Source organism: Rana temporaria, chromosome 3 (assembly GCF_905171775.1).
Source record: "Rana temporaria chromosome 3, aRanTem1.1, whole genome shotgun sequence".
NCBI classification, from domain to species: Eukaryota; Metazoa; Chordata; class Amphibia; order Anura; family Ranidae; genus Rana; species Rana temporaria.
In genome coordinates this window covers 211080423-211099758 of record NC_053491.1, presented here as the reverse complement: position 1 = coordinate 211099758, position 19336 = coordinate 211080423, and the positions used below count along the sequence as shown (strand labels likewise).

Sequence of the window (19336 nt, the reverse complement as noted above, 5' to 3'; positions counted from 1 at the left end):
TGGTCTTGTCAGTAAGTTATAATTGCAAAAACATGCTCACAAAGAAGCAAGAAGCACGCTTACAATTTGAACCGGTAGGACGTGTCCAACTCACTAAAAGCAGCAGTAGAAAGGGAAATGTTACATTTGCAAATTTGATTGATTTGCTTGTCTATTAAAAAATCTAAAATGTTTTAAAAGTACATTTATCTTTTAAAGCAGATCAATTTCTCATTTCCATTCAATCATTTTTTTTTTAAACCACAGAACAAAACTAGACTACTTTGAATGAGCTCCCGTGCTGCTACTGTACGAGATTAACAAAGAAATGAGAAGATGTATGCAAAATGTAAGATAATAGAGTCTTTTCCAACAAAGGCAGTACCGAACCTGTTCCTTACTAGTAATTGAGTGAAATTTTCTGTGAAAATAAATTCTAGACTTTTATTAAAATGCTTTTGAAAACTATAGAAAAAGAAAGTATGCCAGTGGGACTCTGGAAACTTACATTCAATGACATTAAAATATACCTTATTAACAGGCAATGAACGTTTGTCCTGCCTTCATGTTATTTAAGATAATTGCAAATGTATCACTTCATAAATTGCCAATTATAGCTTTCAGTGTGGGATTTATAGTCAAACTCTGTCATACACTATATTTCTGCACAGTCTTCTGATGCAAAAAGCTTCTCAACATTAATTTCTTATGATTATTATGAATTCTACTTGAAAAGGCAGAACTACTGGATTGTGCAGCCTGTTAAAATATTTTCTAATTGTGTTCTTAACATTGAAACCATCTCCGTTTATTCAAAATGTCTCTATACAGATTTTTCTTTATGAATCAGAAACATATATTCATTTGAATAGTTCCAAGGTCCCATTAGGTCTATACTGTTGTGTCAATCATGCTTAATCATAGCAACCTCTACAATTGAAACGTAACTATACTTTTAACAGACTTCTACAATTAATACTCTTTTCTAAAAAAAACTTATTGTAGAAGAATATAGTATTACAATCTTTATTGTGTCAGAATGTAGACCTCAGACCACCTTATTATTTCCAGGCTTACTACATCTCACTCAAACATATTATCCTGTCTCTTTACAGACTAGCCTATTTTTTTTAAGGATCCTATATGACAGCATTCACTAAAGTCTACGGGGGTTAAATTTTACGTTTTTCAATGTTTAGGGCTAATAAACAAACTACTGTAAAAAAAAAAAAAAAAAAGCTGGACTCTACTGGACTGCCAGGACATGTATCGGTACGGGAAAACAATCTTAAACAATACAGTACAGAGGGGAGAAGGTTTTTTTGTGTTGCTTCCAGGGCAACATTAAAAATTCACAAATCCTTTAAATAACATGCTTGGGCAAACCTTAAAGCATATGCAGAAGAAGCGAGCGCATAGGGCGGAGCCAATGAGTGATGTCATCCTGCACTAGCACACCCCACCTGCAGCCTGAGGCCTCGTACACACGGCCGAGGAACTCGACGTGCCAAACACATCGAGTTCCTCGGCCAGTTCAGCACTGAAGCCGCCGAGGAGCTCGGCGGGACGAGAGCTCCCATAGAACAATGAGGAAATAGAGAACATGTTCTCTATTTCCTCGCCGAGGTCCTCGTCGGCTTTCTCGGCCGAAAGTGTACACACGACCAGTTTCCTCGGCAGAATTCAGCCAGAAACTCGGTCGGAAGCTGAATTCTGCCGAGGAAACTGGTCGTGTGTACGGGGCCTGAGTGTTACACAATTACTTGAGCGTTTGATCCCAGTGTCAGGAATGACACCATAGATTATGATATTGATTATACATTGATTATGGGTCATCATCCCTCTCTTTCTTTATGATGAATGTGATTGATCCAAATTGGTGTTAAGTGGAATCCCACATTAGACTATGTGAATGCAGATTGAGAACAATTTCATCAGATGTTGATTGGACTGTGTTTGCTACCACCAGTTTTTTTTATATAATTTTTTTTTGGGTGAGTACCCGATTCCTTGTGGTGGTGAAGGACACTGGTTGCATAACCTTTTCATTCCTTATTGTACAAACCTATTGCACTATATAAGACTTTTTGCACTTTTTTCTATAATTGGTAATCAGAAGTTATAAAAAAATGCATTTTTTTTTTACTTTTTTGCACATTCTTTTGCACTTTTATGAACTTTCTTTATTGATGAACTTTTTCTTCATTGACAAATTTGGATTAATACTTAATTCTACTGAGGAATTGACTAATACACATATTTATTGTTTGCACTTTATAGTGTTAACATAATCTTTGACTTTTGTTTCAAATAATTACACTTTATGGGGAAAAATTTGTTTTCATTTATATTGATACATTTGTTGATATCATCCGATGAGGAGTTTTTTTCAGATTTGCATAATTTGTATTTTATCTGAGTAACATACAATAAGGTCTAAGTTAAATAAGCATGTTTGCCCAGTTGTTTCTCATGACTATCCTTAAAGGGTTATAGCAACTGCTGCTACACCTGTTTCTGATCTGTGGCGCAAAATGTCATATCATTTTAGTTATGTAGCTGTGCTGGGCGTTAATCCAATGATCAGGCTTGTGCTGCGGCCACACCCCCCCCACCTCACATACACAAAGCCATTCATGATCAGTGTACTGCTGTTTCTCCTTCTCCAGCTCATTTTAATGAGCTATGTTAGGCCCCAATTTACTAGAGACAAAGAGCGCAGGCTGGTACTTTACTGTAAGAAGTAAGATACTGAAGGGGATACAGTAGTGTAAAATTGGCCACCAGCAGGACAGTTTTAATCAAGGATAATAGTGTTATCCCTTGTATGCCTAGCTTTTATGTGATCACTAAATAGAAAAAAAAGGTATTTATAATGTTACAAGGTGAGGGTATTTTTTAACCGCTTAACGACCGCCGCATGTATATGTACGTCCACAGAATGGCACGTACAGGCATATGTGCGTACCCGTACATCCCTGCCTTTCCGCGGGTCAGGGGTCCGATCGGGACCCCCACCCCCGGTATATGCGGTGGTCGGAAACCCGTGGGGAGTGATCCGGGACGAGGGCGCAGCTATTTGTTTCTAGCCGCCCCCTCGCGATCGCTCCCCGGAGCTGAAGAACGGGGAGAGCCATATGTAAACACGGCTTCCCCGTGCTTCACTGTGGCGGCTGCATCGATCGTGTGATCCCTTTTATAGGGAGACACGATTGATGACGTCAGACCTACAGCCACACCCCCCTACAGTTGTAAACACACACTAGGTGAAACATAACTCCTTCAGCGCCCCCTGTGGTTAACTCCCAAACTGCAACTGTCATTTTCACAATAAACAATGCAATTTAAATGCATTTTTGCTGTGAAAATGACAATGGTCCCAAAAATGTGTCAAAATTGTCCGAAGTGTCCGCCATAATGTCGCAATCATGAAAAAAAATCGCTGATCGCCGCCATTAGTAAAAAAAAAAAAATTAATAAAAAATGCAATAAAACTATCCCCTATTTTGTAAACGCTATACATTTTGCGCAAACCAATCGATAAACACTTATTGCGGTTTTTTTTACCAGAAATAGGTAGAAGAATACGTATCGGCCTAAACTAAGGAAAAAATTTTTTATATATGTTTTTGGGGTATATTTATTACAAAAAAAGTAAAAAATATTGCATATTTTTCAAAATTGTCGCTCTATTTTTGTTTATAGCGCAAAAAAAAAAAAACGCAGAGGTGATCAAATACCACCAAAAGAAAGCTCTATTTGTGGGAAAAAAAGGACGTCAATTTTGTTTGGGAGCCACGTCGCACGACCGCGCAATTGTCTGTTAAAGTGACGCAGTGCCGAATCGCAAAACCTGGCCTGGGCATTTAGCTGCCTAAAGGTCCGGGGCTTAAGTGGTTAAGGTAGCTTTTGCAGTGGCACATACCGTTTCATCAAATAGTAATAGCCCTGCTTTCACCATCAGATAGAAATTGGCCCGTAGTTCCCTGTGACTTGCTTGATTTTAATCCCAGCTGGTTCAGCAGGAACCATGTATGGCCAGCCTTAAAGGGGTTGTAAAGACAAAAATATTTTCCTCTTAAATTAAAGTCTGACAGTAGCTGATAAAGTAAAAAGTAATGTTTTGCATTATAACTAGTTTGATACCTGTTGAAATCGAGCCGTTTTATTCACCTCCAGCACTCCTGAATCGTTATTCTCACTGACTTCCTGGTTTGCGGTGCGCATTCATTCTTGCTACATCACGGCCTAATGGGAACTACAGTTCTCATTAGGCTTAGCCTCCATGCCTGTGAGGGATGCCATGCCATGTGCAGGGCTGTAGTCATAGGGAGGGGGTGAGCACATTCTGCTTTCCACCATGCAAAACAGCTCAGATGCTGGTGGAAAGCAAGAAGAGGAGTGACAGGAAATGGCATTTTCAAACCTGGATGACTGTATTTTGGAGGTCAAAAGGAAAAACGAGGTAAGTGATATTTAAATGCTCTAGCTTACAGCAATCAATTGATCTAATAAAAAACGAACCTTTAGTGTTCCTTTAAGATGCTTCAGAAGATACAGCACTGTAAACTTGGCCAATAGAAAGGACAGCTTCATTCAGGGACAATTAGCCAAAACATACAAGAGATAAGAGAGTGCATGCAGGTGATTTATTACAAGAATTAAAGTAGAACTATAGGCACAATTTTTTTTCATTTTGGATAGAGCAAGGATGGATTATAACCCCTCTCAGATTTTTTTTTCTTCATTATCTATGTCCCGTTGCAGAGATTTCCCTTCAATTCCTGTCAACTTAGCCAAACAGGAAGTGAGAGGAAGTCCCTAAAAATTAAGAGAATACCATGGGGACCTTCAAGTCACCATAACTAATGTCCCCATTGGGACCTAAGACTTCCCCTCTATTATTTTTCTAGAGACAACCCAATTTGGATTTTTTGTTTACTGTACTTTCACTTTTAATAGTAATAGTAAACAGGACATATTGAGAAGGGGAATCTCCTTAATGGGGGCACAGACAGCAATAAAAACTGATAAGCGTTCTAATCCCTCTGCACTGCCGGTGTAACGAAAATTGGCCGGCGTAAGCCCGCCTAATTCAAAGTAGGTTGAAGGTGGGCGTGATCTATTAAAATGAAGCGTGACCCCATGTAAATGAAGGGCCGAACGAATGGCGCATGCGACGCGCATGCTCCGAATCGCGTCACATATACTCCCTAAGATACGACGGCTCAATGCCTATGACGTCCAGCCCCATTCACGTACGACTTACGTAAACGATGTAAAATACGACGGCTGTTCCGTCGTCCATACCCTAGCATGACTTACCCCTGATTTAGGTGGAATAACTTTACGCCGGATGTACGCCTTGCGTAAACTGCGTAGATTACAGCGACGGGCGCAAGTACGTTCGTGAATCGGCGAATCTCGGTCATTTGCATATTCTACGCGTAAATCAATGGAAGCGCCCCTTGTGGCCAGCGTAAATATGCGCACAAGATACGACGGCGTAGGAGACTTACGTCGGTCGTAAGAAGCCAAAATTCAGGCGTATCTTGTTTGCTGAATAAGGAGCATAGATACGACGGCGCATCCGTGGACTTACGCGGCGTATCAGAAGATACGTCGGCATAAGTTCTTTCTGAATCCGGACCAAAGAGTGCAGGCTGGTGCTTTACTGCAAGGAGAAAAATACTGAAGGGGATACAGTAGTGTAAAATTGGCCAGCAGCAGGACAGTTTTAATAAGGGATAATAGGACTATCCCTTGTATGCCTAATTTTTTTTTCCTGTTGACTGATGGAGCAATAATCAAGCAGCAGGAAAGGTTCAGAAAGTACAGATTCATGGAAGGAACTGCAGCTTTCCTTCAAGCAAAGAGAACAATGAGCAGCACAGTAGTGGCATCTCATTCCACATCTTGTGAAATTAGAAAACCCAGGCACACAGTGCCTTAAAATCTTATGCTGCATATATCCGGCTATTCAACTCAAAAGGTTCTGAAGTGCCTATGCACAGAAAATGCACAGCTTTTTTTTAAAAGAATTTTGGACAAAATGATTTTTTTAGGGCCCTGCTTAGGCACAATAAACATTTCTAGGTCATAACTTTACAATCTTTACTTTTTGGAGTACAGGTCCACTTTAGGTCTAGCTCACTACAATGCCTCAAGCCTCGTACACACGATCAGTTTTCCTGATGGGAAAACTGTGAGGAGAGCTTTTGGCCGGGAATCCCGGCTGTGTGTATGCTCCTCGCAGTTTTTACAACGGAAAAAATAGGAGAACCAGTTCACGCAATGCGATGGAGCATAAACTGCAATGGAGCATACACACGGCCGGGATTCCCGGGCAAAGCTCCAACACAGTTTTACTGTCGGGAAAACCGGCCGCATGTAGGGGAAAGACTGAACCAATCAGGTTCTGGGCTTTCCCCTCTGGATTTCCGACGGGAACTTTTCCCGTCGGAAATCCCGTACGTGTATACGAGGCATAAGTGACTACGTGACTCATTCCCCTACCGTGGCCACCTGCTCTTTTTTTTCTACAATTAAAGTTCATTGTACCATCCACAGTGTTCTGTTTTGGTCTTCATTGAGAGAACTCTATTCTCTCACTTTTTTGTTATAGGCCCTTGGCCATCGGAACTGCATCCTGCATAGTCATATGTGGATGAAGTTTGGATAGGTACTTTGAATAATTTAAAGATTTACTAATATCACTTTCATGTAAGGTTTTTCAGTTGATCCAGGCAAAAATATACATTTTTCCCCCCTGCTCTTTGTTTGAAATTGGCTTGTTTTTTGACAACTCACTTTACTCATTTATCCCTTGGTATGTTTTGGCTTTAAACAGCCTGACTATTTGTCTGATCCTTTGATTGGGCTTATCTGCCACCAGCTTTGGCCTGATGTGACTACGACTCTATCCCTAGCCAGGCAATTCTAAGGTGTCAGACAATAGGAGTTGTTCTGCAGGATCTTCCATTACCACCATTGGGTGGTCCTGTGAAAATCAGGACCTTCTGCATAACACCTTCCACTTACTGTGCTAACACACGTGACCCACCAAATCCATGGCAGGTGGTGATTATGATTTGATTAAAAAGGGTCCACAAGAAGCCTTGCCAACTTATCATACTTATCTGAATGATAATAATTTGAATTTGTTCTCATCCTCTTACTTTTGATCAAATTATAATTTTTTCTTGGATCTATACTTTTGTATGTGGATGAACTAAAGATAGCCTATTATAGACTCTGTAACTTGAGTGCTAAAATAAATCTTTTACAACAGATTTTCAACAGTTAGTCTGTTTCGTCTCTTGCTACATTATCGATTTTACCTATTAATTAGTTCAATTATTCAATGGTATATAATGATTTTCTTTAGTTTGATGACTGTGATATGAAATCAAGTTATTTCATTAATTGGAGTTGCTGATGGTGTGGATCCGGAAAAGCATACAAATATGATATTGCTGGGCTTTGAATAAATACAGTTTGGATATTTAATTAGCTATTATGTTAATGCATATAACAATGAGCTTAGTATCTTACCTTTGCTGTGGCCCGAGCGCGGAATTCTGGACAGCCATTTATAGGAATAGTTTCATGCATGTACTGGTAAACCTGAAACAGGAAACAGACAAAGAATATAATCATTTTAAGAGCGTATGTTCTCTTTATTCTGTATTGGTGTCTACTGATTCACTTGAATCTATCTATGCTTACAAACATAAAAAAAAGTAAAGTGTATCAGCTATGCACTGGCAAACATGGAGCATTGTAAGTAGGAAGGAAGATGTGTGGTTTCTATTATAAAGTGTTATTGTATTTTGAAAAAGATGATGCTAAATTCATTTTCTTTTGCCATCTTAACCCACCCAAGTCTTGTGCTGCCAAACCCTCTTTCTTTTTTATATGCATGTTATTATGACTTTTTTGGCTTTCAAAGTTAAACATTTTCATTACAAGAACTTTTAACACCTATACATTGTGTACATTTTTGTCAACAATATGTATTAGGTAAATGAGGAAATATATATAGAGAGCTTGCACGTATAAAAACAACAAAGGTAGCCAAATGCATTACCGTCCCGGGTAGAAAAATGAATATATATTCCCAATTAAGGGATAGGGCATGGGACTGTACGAATGCAGATTGGGTATGTCCAAGAACTTATCAAGGAATCAAAAATATTGGCTCTGGAACCACAGAGATCATATAGCAAGACAAAATTTGTATATAAAAAGTATAATTTTAATAATATACATTATTTATACAGACAAAGCTAAAAAACATGATCATATGAGAGATTGTAATTCACCATTGGTTGACTTATATAATGTTATATACAGTGGGTCCTACATGTTTCGCCCATTGGGGCTTCCTCAGGGATACGTATGTATATAAGACAATGTGGAATTGTTCCAATAGCTTAAATGGGTTGGGGGAGACCAGTAAAGCTTGCACACACAGCGGTATAGTGTTAACCACTAAGTAGATACGGCAAAATGGCAATCTCTTATTTCACTTCCGATGGGACACTATCAATGGACACGCGAATCCTCAGTAGAAGGTGAAGAGAGGCAACTTTGTGCTCTGCTGGTGTGCGCGAGGTCTATCCCAAGTGGCCTGAGCCAACTTAATGTTTTTTTTTTTTTTTTTACTAAAGACATGTAGCAGAATAAGTTTTGGCCAAAATTTTTGAAGACATTTTTTTTTAAACATTTTTATTGCATATGTTTTATAGCAGAAAGTAATATATATATATATATATATATATATATATATATATATATATATATATTTTTTTTTTTTTTTCATTTATATAATAAAAAAAACAGTAATCACATACCACTAAAAGAAGCCTTTGACAGGTATCCTTTCCCATTTCCAGGAGTCCGGCTGCGGGCGTGACATCACCGTGGGGCTCCCTTCCCCTTCTCCCCTGGCCGCCGGGCTAATAAGAGAGAGGAGCGGGCCCTCGCGCATGCGCAGTAGGGTTCCTGGTGTGAAGCCGAAAGGCTACACTGCCGGGTTCCCTTACCCACAATGGCGGCGGCAGCACCCGACAGCTGATGGAAACATCAGCTGCGGTGCCGACATCGAGGGACTGCAGGACAGGTAAGTGTCCATTTATTAAAAGCCAGCAGCTGCAGTATGTGTAGCTTCTGGATTTTAATTTTTTTTCCCAGACCTCCGCTTTAACAGAATACATATTCTAGTTAAGTAACTGTAAGAAGGGAAGTAGGAGGTGGTTCAGTATGGCAGTGCAGACAGGTATCCTTTCCCATTTCCAGGAGTCCAGCCTTGGCCGTGACGCAGCCGTGACGTCACTGTGGGGCTCCCGCCCCCTTCTCCTCTGGCCACCGGGCTAATAGGAGAGAGGAGCGGGGCCTTGCGTATGCGCAGTAGAGTTCCCAGCGTGAAGCCGAAAGACATATTGTCTTGGTGCAGGATTCTTGTACATGTACTGTTAAAACATGAACCATATCCAAGTTTCTTTCACATTAAAACTGATCTCAGTCATTAGAAATATAAATTTATTATTTGGTGACAGCTTTATAAAGTTTTTTTATGTTCCAAAACCAGTTTTTCTGTATTTTTTATTTCTCAGTAGCAGAACCAATTATAAGAATAGATGTTGCACACACAAATAATGCTTAGCAGGTTCAGTTTGTTGACCAACTAGGCATCAGGCTTCCAACTGATTAGCTAAACTTGGAAAGGGCTTCAAATTAGGAAGTGCGGGCAGAAATCCAGTTGGAGAGATGCCGTTTGGCTTTCATGGCAAATGAGCTTCAAACTTGCCCAAACAGAGTTGTTTTGGCCTCTGATTAGTGTTTATTAATAGATTTACTGCTATTTATTTAGGCACAATATTTTGTCTAATTACTGATGTAACAGTTTCATTATAATTGGTGAATTTCTGTAGCATATTGATAACATTATCCTGATGAAAATAAAGGGTCATTAAATATTGTGTACTGTTTATCAAGCAGGCTGGGGCATATTTCTTACACAAATTCTTTATTAGTTATCGAATTAATTATATTTACAACCAAGCAAACGCAGATACATATAGAATGTAATAATCCATTTGTTTCTTTGTTTCTGCATGTTTATCCTGTACAAGTTGTCAAGATATAATGCAATATCAGCATTTTTTATTTCTAAATGAGTTAAGGTAAAACTATTATCTGTGTATTTGAAATGTTGCTATATTATATTCTGGCATGCAAATACATCACCTAGTAACAATTCAGAGAATGTATAAACAGTGATAACAAAGTATACAGAAATAGATATTTTAAATTATGATTATTATATACAAAGCTAAAAGTGCAGTATCTAAACATTATACTATGACAATGTAGCACATGTATGCATGTATGCTGTAATATAAATACTGATATAGATATATCTATCTATATATATATATATATATATATATATATATATATATATATATATATATATATATATTAGTGCTGTCAAACGATTAAAATTTTTAATCGCGATTAATCGCATTAATGTCATAGTTAACTCACGATTAATCTATCTAATTTATGACGAATTTCCCCACAAATATCGCACAATTCTGCAAGTGATTATAATTTATGATCGCTGTTTTCTAGCTGATCTAAAACCATTTTTGACATAAAGGGACACTTTTGGACAATCTACAGTTTTCAGGCAGAAAGAATAGTTTTTATTTTATAAAAGTACATGTAGGACACTGGGCAGACCACTAGGGACAAGGGGGGCGTGTATTTTTTACATACAGTACTGTAATCTATAAGATTACAGTATACTGTGTGTATTGTGTTTGTTTACTTTTTGGAATTTGGCGCCGTTCTCCGCTCCCGTGCGTCGTAACGTCGCAGGGAACGGAGATCGGCGGCACACAGACACTGTGAATCGAGCGAGGAGGACCCGCCGAGCGAGGAGGACCCGCCAAGCGAGGAGGACCCGCCAAGCAAGGAGGACCCGCTCGATCACACAGCGGGGTGGCATCGTCGATCACACAGCCAGCGGGGTGGCATCGCTGGATCCAGGGACAAGGTGAGTAACTTGCCTGTGAATCCAGCGAGAAGGTAAGCCGCGCCACGCCGCTGCACACTCTGCACGTCCACCCCGAGCCCCCCCGCGTTAATCGCGCGACAAAAATATTGACGGCGTTAACATGGGTTTGCGTTAACGCCGTTAATATCGCGTTTAACGCACAGCCCTAATATATATATATATATATATATATATATATATACACACACACATACACAGATATATATATATATAAATATATACAGTGGGCCGTAATTTCAAATGTGCGCCGTCGCATCTTTACGCCGATTCACAAAGCGAGTTACGTCCAAAAACATGGCTTCAGCCGTCCAACGTAACTTGCGTATCGTAGGCGCAAGCCCTAAGCATTGAGCCGGCGTAATTTAGGGAGAAAATTCAACATGATACTGAGCATGCGTGCGCATGCGCCATTCGTTAAGCGCGATCATTTACGTGGGGTCACGATTCATTTCCATAAAACACGCCTCCTACCAGCCTACTTTGAATTAGGCGGGCTTATGCCGGGCCAATTTACGCTACGCCGCCGCAACTTATGGAGCAAGTGCTTTGTGAATACTGCACTTGCCTGTCTACGTTGCGGCGGCGTAGCGTAAATAGGATACGCTACACCCGCACAAAGATGCGCCCAGATACGTGAATCTGGCCCAGTATGTATATATATATATATATATATATATATATATATATACACACACACACACAGTATGTATGTATATATATATATATATATATATATATATATATATATATATATATATATATATATATATATACATACACACACACACACAGTATCTCACAAAAGTGAGTACACCCCTGACATTTTTGTCAATATTTTATTACATCTTTTCATATGACCACACTGAAGAAATTACACTTTGCTACAATGTAAAGTAGTGAGTGTACAGCTTGTATAATAGTGTAAATTTGCTGTCCTCTCAAAATAACGCAACACACAGCCATTAATGTCTAAACTGCTAGCAACAAAAGTGAGTACACCCCTAAGTAAAAATGTCAAAATTGGGCCCAATTAGCCATTTTCCCTCCCCAGTGTCATGTGACTCGTTAGTGTTACAAGGTCTCAGGTGTAAAATAACTCAACACACAGCCATTAGGCCCCGTACTCACGACCAAACATGTCTGCTGAAACTGGTCCGAGGACCAGTTTCAGCAGACATGTTTGGCCGTGTGTAGGCCCGAGCGGACCATTTTCGGGCGGATCGGACAGGTTTCCAGCGGACAACTGTTTCCTGGACTTGCTTTAAAACAGTCCGCTGGAAACCTGTCCGCCCGGACATGTACGGTCGTCTGTACAGACCTACCGTACATGTCCTGCCGCCCGCCATCCCTCGCATGCGTCAAATGACTTTGACGCATGCGTGGAAGCATTTTAAAGGCAGGCCGCCCACGTCGCTGCGTCATTGTCGCGGCGACACCGCGTCATCGACGCGGCGACACCGCGGACACGCCCCGCGTATTGTTTACGCGCGGACCTCTGTTCGATGGTGTGTACAGCCATCGAACAGAAGTCCCCGGGCAGTCCCCGGGCAGACATGTCCGATGAAAACGGTCCGCGGACCGGTTTCATCGGACATGTATGCTCGTGAGTACTCGGCCTGAATGTTAATATAATTATATATATTAATGTACAAATATTAACAATATTTTGTGTGGCCACCATTGTTTTCCTACCTTAACCCTCTTGGACATGGAGTTCACCAGAGCTTCATTTAAGGTAATTTAAAGTGGAGGTTCACCCAAAATCGTAATTTTTAACATTAGATTGAGGCTCATATTGTCTAGCGGAATCGGGTGCTTTTTTTTTAAAATCGAAGCAGTACTTACCATTTTAGATCTTCTCCGCCGCTTCCGGGTATGGGCTGCGGGACTGGGCGTTCCTATTTGATTGACAGGCTTCCGACGGTCGCATACATCGCGTCACGATTTTCCGAAAGTAGCCGAACGTCGGTGCGCAGGCGCCGTATAGAGCCGCACCGACGTTCGGCTTCTTTCGGCTACTCGTGACGCGATGTATGCGACCGTCGGAAGACTGTCAATCAAATAGGAACGCCCAGTCCCGAAGACCATACCCGGAAGCGGCGGAGAAGATCTCTCTCTAAAACGGTAAGTACTGCTTCGATTTAAAAAAAAACACCCGATTCCCCTTGACAAAATGAGCCTCGATCTAATGTTAAAAATTGTTTTTCAGGTGAACTCCCGCTTTAAGCTGGTCAACTACCAAGCTCCTCTAAAGTGGATGTGTGACAACAGGGAGAAAAATTGCTGCGTGACAAGGTGGTTCCTGGCCATACAGTCCTTTAAGTTTACAGTAGACCATAGGCCAAGACAATGCAGATGCCCTCTCCCGCATGCACTGTATGCTTGGGACAATTGCTCAGCCACAGGGGCTTGAGCAGAGGGGGAGGAGCTCTGTTTGTTTGGACTGAAAGAGGTTTGCTTTGCCTCATGTTTTGTGGGTGACGGGGACTACCATATAGAGAGCAGTATACTGTTTAGTTTAGCACCAGACGGCAAGGATTTGATTTACTGTTTTGGTTGTTTTTTCTTTGACTTTTCAAACCCCCTGTAAATAAAACTAGCATCTGCCAGATTTTAACCACTTAAGTACCGCTGTTTCCTTTCCAGCAGAACTTTTTAACTGCTTGCCGACCAGCGCACGACTATATACGTCGACAGCATGGCACAGACAGGCAGAAGGATGTATATATACGTCCCCTTTAAGAAGCCGGCATTGTGGGCGCATTCTACACCCGGGAGCTCCATGACTCCACCTGCAGGTCCCGCGACTCGATGTCCGCGGGCATACCCGCAATTGTGTCACGGTGATGAAGAAGGGGGAAATGCTGATGTAAACAAGAATTTCCCCGTCTTCCTAGTGACAGGACAGTGTACACAGCTTCCTGTAATCGGAAGCTGTGATCACTGTAGTGTCACACACAGCCCCCTACAGTTAGAACACGTCCCTAGGCACACTTAACCCCTTCAGCGGCACCTAGTGGTTAACCCCTTCACTGCCAGTGTCATTTTCACAGTAATCAGTGCATTTTTATAGCACTAATCGCTGTAAAAATGGCAATGGTCACAAAAATGTGTCAAAAGTGTCCGATGTGTCCGCCATAATGTTGCAGTCACAATAAAAATCGCTGATCGCCATTACTAGTAAAAAAAATATTAATTAAAATGCCATAAAACTATCCCCTATTTTTTAGACGCTATAACTTTTGTGCAAACCTATCAATAAACGCTTATTGCGATTTCTTTTACCAAAAATATGTTGAATAATACGTATCGGCCTAAACTGAGGAAAATTTTTTTTTATATATTTTTGTGGATATTTATTAGAGCAACAAGTAAAACAATTGCTTTTTTTTCAAAATTGTGGCTCTATTTTTGTTTATAGCGCAAAAAATAAAAACCGCAAAGGTGATCAAATACCACCAAAAGAAATCTCTATTTGTGGGAAAAAAAGGACACCAATTTTGTTTGGGAGCCACGTCGCATGACCAGGCATTTGTCAGTTAAAGCAACGCAGTACCGAATCGCAAAAAGTGGCCCGATCATTGACCAGCAAAATGGTCCGGGGCTGAAGTGGTTAAAGTACGACCTAACATTTCAGGTTTCAACTGCAAAAAAGAACATAGTAATATGGGTTTAGACTGGTCAAATGCTGTTTATTCTTTATTGTGCCTCATTATGTTGTGCAGTCAGTGCATTATAAAACAACCAGTGATCTAGCAAACATCCAAGCAGGACACAGATTTCTTCAATAGACCTTGACCTAACTCCCACACAATAAAATTATTTGCAGTTTTTTAGATCCATGAACAACATGACTAGTAGCTCCAGCATTTTTAAGATTTTTAAGATGAACAAAATGCTGATTCCATCAAATGTATTATTTACCAAATTCCAGTCTTGTACTCTACATTGTTTATGACAGCTCGGGCAGCATGTTGGATTATAGGAAACTGACACATGGCCCCCAACTGCCCCAAGGACTGCATATTACAATTTCACATTTTGCTACAAAAAATAGAACTTAAGAATTACAGCATGCCTGCAGTGATATGAACTTATGAAATGAACTGAAATAATGATACAATTAGTATTATGCCAGGAGGAGCCCTGATGCCCTATAGTTCTAGTAAAACCAATAAAATCAAATACATTTACAGCCAGGGTGATACCCAAAGACGAATTGCAGCCTGATTTCTCAATTTATAAAAAAAATAATAATAAATGTGCACAGGGGGTAAAAGAGATACATTAATTTGGGTTTCAGGAACCTGTGAAGACAAATACATGGATTTGGAACCTATTATGCAGCCAGAGAAGAACTTCCATGAATGAGTTTTTTTTTTTACTCATGTATTATAAAGCCAAAATAACAGTTCAAAAAATAACTTCTGACCAGAGATAATTTTATTATAGTAAAAGTAAATTTTTTATTCTGCAATATGTCGATTTTATAGGACACTAGTTTCTGGCTGAAAGCATGGTGTAGTCCAGGGGTCTCATACTGGTGGCCCTCCAGCTGTTGTGAAACTACAAGTCCCATGAGGCATTGCAAGGCTGACAGTTACAAGTATGACTCCAACAGGCAGAGGCATGATGGGCCTTGTAGTTTTGCAACAGCTGGTGGTCTGCCAGTTTGAGACCCCTGGTGTAGTCACTTATAAGTGAAACTAGTGGTTTCTTTAACATGACCCTACAAATAAGTGAAAAACACACAATTAGACTTGGAACATAGATTTTTGTTGCAGTAACCCTTCAAAACAGCAATGTGGAAATCCACACCATGCTAATTTTAAGCAAGTTCTGGTTCCATGAATTTTGAATGCCACCCCCACACACACACACACCAAAGCACTAAGGCAACATACAGTGTATACGGGGGGCGTGTCCAAGATGGCGATGGGAGCGGACGTGTAATCCACGAGCTCCCGCTCTGAGAATCTCTCCTGCCCTAATCCTGTGTGGAATTTGACTTACCTCCTCAACCTTTCTTACCCTCCTCCGTGGGGAATGCGCCGGAACAACAAGGGAGGCCAGACTCGCCGGAAAACCGCTCCTGTGGGCACCCCTCCCAAATCGGGGCCTACACTGCCCTCGCCGCCTGCCCGCATGGAGGCTCACGTGGACCCGCCGCGGGATGGTGTGATCCAAACCGGATCGGAGGCGTTCGAGGCGCTCATGACGGCGATCTCCACCTGCCAGACCACCCTCACGGTGAAGATAGACCATGTGCAGGCAGACACGGCGCTTATCCGGAGAGACCTCGATGCGTTCAGAGACCGCGTGTCGGAAGCGGAGAGGCGGGTCTCGGACCTGGAAGACATCCAGCATGACCACCACTCCGACATCCAGGCCCTGAAATCCAGAGTGAAAGCCTTGGAGCACAGGGCGGAAGACGCCGAAAACAGGAATCGGCGCAATAATCTGCGCGTACTCGGCATCCCAGAGGGGGCGGAAGGCACCGATCCGGTGGCCTTCATGGAGCAGATCCTTCCTACCCTCCTCCCTGCTGCCCGCTTCTCGCACTACTTCTCCATAGAGAGGGCCCATCGAATCCCGGCGACCAGGGGCCCTGTGGGAGCGCCGCCGCGCACCTTTATTTTCAAGTTCCTTCACTACAGGGACCGGGACACCGTCCTCCGTGCTGCCCGCCTACAGGGAGAACTCAAGTTCCAGAATGCTCGGCTCCTGATCTTCCCTGATTATTCCGTGGAGACACAGCGCCAGCGCAAGTCGTTTGACCACGTTCGAGCCATGCTCCGAGATCGCGGGGTTAAATACAGCATGCTTTTCCCTGCCAGGCTCCGAGTTCAGGACGGCGAGAGGGTGCAATTTTTCACTTCCCCGAGGGATGCTGCAGCATGGGCTGATTCCCTTCCAAGATGAGAGGCCTGGCCGTTTCTCCTACAGTGTGCATCCTGGCTGACTGTGAGTAGACTCATGGGGGATTTTCTTTATGGGGGGGCTGGGGGAGTTGCCTGATCGCCAGTAAGGTACTTGGGGGCACTCATCCCCCCTGTCATGGCTGCGGGTGCACCTGACTGGCCCATCCTGGAGGGAGACTGTGGAGTTCATTCCCCCTGCAGCCTGGCGATTACACATTTCTCCTTGTCCCCTGGTGACTGGATGGGTCCCGCTCCCCACTTGCTGGCCCCCCCAGCCCTCCACTGCTCACTATCTCTCCCCTGAGAGTTGAACCCCGGGCCGTCCCCCTGTTCTTTACCCCTCCAGTCCCCCCAGCGAAGGCCCCCCCACTTTAATCCCAGGAACTGTAGCACTGCAGCGATGGCCCACACTCCTTGCTGAAACGGCAAGTGATTTCTTCCCCTTCACCGGTCCTTTTTTGTTTCTGTTGTTGGATCCTGACTGTTTTTCCGCCCCTTTTATTTGTCCCTAAGTATTGCGCCCCCGGGGCTCCGGGTGATCCACACACTTTCATCCTACTATGGATTCTCAGGTTCACTGACTGTTGTACCTAGCAGAAGCGGACAGTCGCTTGTTCGATGCCCTCATGTCCGGCCTGAGGGCTGGGTTTAGTTTGGGGATACAAGCCCTCTTCCATGTTTGGGGGGGAGGCGGGGTGGGGGGGGGGGTTGGGGGGCCCTGTTGGCTCCCGGTTGATTTTTTATGTTTTTTGGTTAACGACAGTACCAATTGTAATTATTGTTTTGCATGCTCTGTTGGTGGGCCAGGGCCCTTCCCCCGACCGCGTTTTGACCTGGGGGAATGGTCCGGGGCTCTTATGTTTATGCTTGCCTCATCCTCCTCTACTCTCCCTGTTGGGTCACCATGACAACCCTTGACGTCCTCTCCTGGAACACACGGGGATTGAACTCGCCAATCAAGAGATCCCTTGTATTCCAATTCATCAAAAAGCATAGTCCTCATATCTGTGTGTTGCAGGAGACGCACCTGGTGGGCAGCAGGACCCTTAGCCTGAAAAAACCATGGGTGGGACACCACTACCACTCCACGTATTCTAACTACGCCAGAGGGGTCAGTGTTTTGGTGCTCAAATCTCTCCCCTTTAAACTCCTTGATCTAGTGCTGGACCCGGGTGGTAGGTTTGTGGTGGTACACGCCCTGATTTGTAACCTTCCGTGGGTTTTGGTGGGGCTCTATCTCCCCCCCCCCGCCTCCTTGGGGGTCCTGGGTGTACTTGCGGCCAAGTTGGCGCAATTCCCCTGTGACAATGTGGTCCTGATGGGTGACTTCAACCTAGTCCCAGACACTGGTATGGACAGGTTCACCCCATCGGGCACCACTCGCCAGGGACTGGCGGAGTGGGCGGACACTTACGGTCTCACAGATGTCTGGCGTTGGAGACACCCGACCTCCCGGGCCTTCACATGCCACTCGGCCACCCACAAATCCTTTTCACGGATAGACCTGGCGTACGTGGGGAAGGCGGTCCTCCCTAGGGTGCGGGACATAGCTATCCTCCCCCGAGGGATCTCGGACCACGCTCCCCTGCTACTCTCGTTGACACTGTCGACCGAACCAAATAGCATTTCATGGCGGCTCTCCAGATTCTGGGCATCTGACCCGGAGGTGGACCCCAAGTTTCACGATACCCTGCGGACATACTGGACGGAAAACCCCGGTTCGGCTGGGGAAGCCACGGTGTGGGACGCCTTCAAGGCGTCCTCCCGCGGCCACTACCAATCGATTATCGCAGGGGTGAGGAGGGAGCGGAGGAAAGAGCTTACCGAAGCAGAGAGGGAGGCTGTCAGGCAGGAGGCCCTATATGTGAGAACACGAGACCCTCACCACTATTCCCAGCTTCGGATACTGACACAACAAACCGTCCTTTTGCGGACAGCCCTGACGCAGAAGAAGCTCCTCCATCAATCCCAGCGCATCTTTGAGCAGGGGGAACGGACAGGGAAGCTTCTTGCCTGGCTGTCCAAGGAACAGTCGGGCGCGTCTGCCATAGCCCAGGTTAGGGATAGTGACGGGGCCCTCCATTCGACTCCGAAGGAGATCAACCAATGCTTTACTGACTACTACCGACACCTGTACAGTTCCAGAGTGACATATGACTTAGCTGACCTACTGAGCTACTTAGAGGGGGTAGACGTCCCGGTCCTCACTACCTCATCTGTGCGTAAATTGGATGCTCCAATTAAACTGGAGGAGATACAGGCTGCTTTAAAAATGATGCAGGGGGGCAAGACCCCGGGACCAGATGGCTTCCCGGTGGAGTTTTATAAACTCTACGGGGAGGATCTGGCC

General features: G+C 43.3%; 1 protein-coding gene across 2 annotated transcripts in view; it reads right to left on the bottom strand.

Annotated features, from left to right (window-relative positions):
* The window catches only part of LIN7A (lin-7 homolog A, crumbs cell polarity complex component), a 155828-nt gene that overhangs the window by 24576 nt on the left and 111916 nt on the right, over positions 1–19336 (bottom strand). For both annotated transcript variants that reach the window (XM_040344204.1, XM_040344205.1), the window contains exon 3: positions 7534–7605. In XM_040344204.1, coding sequence (XP_040200138.1) covers positions 7534–7605 — 72 coding nt within the window. The remainder of the gene's footprint in view (positions 1–7533; positions 7606–19336) is intronic.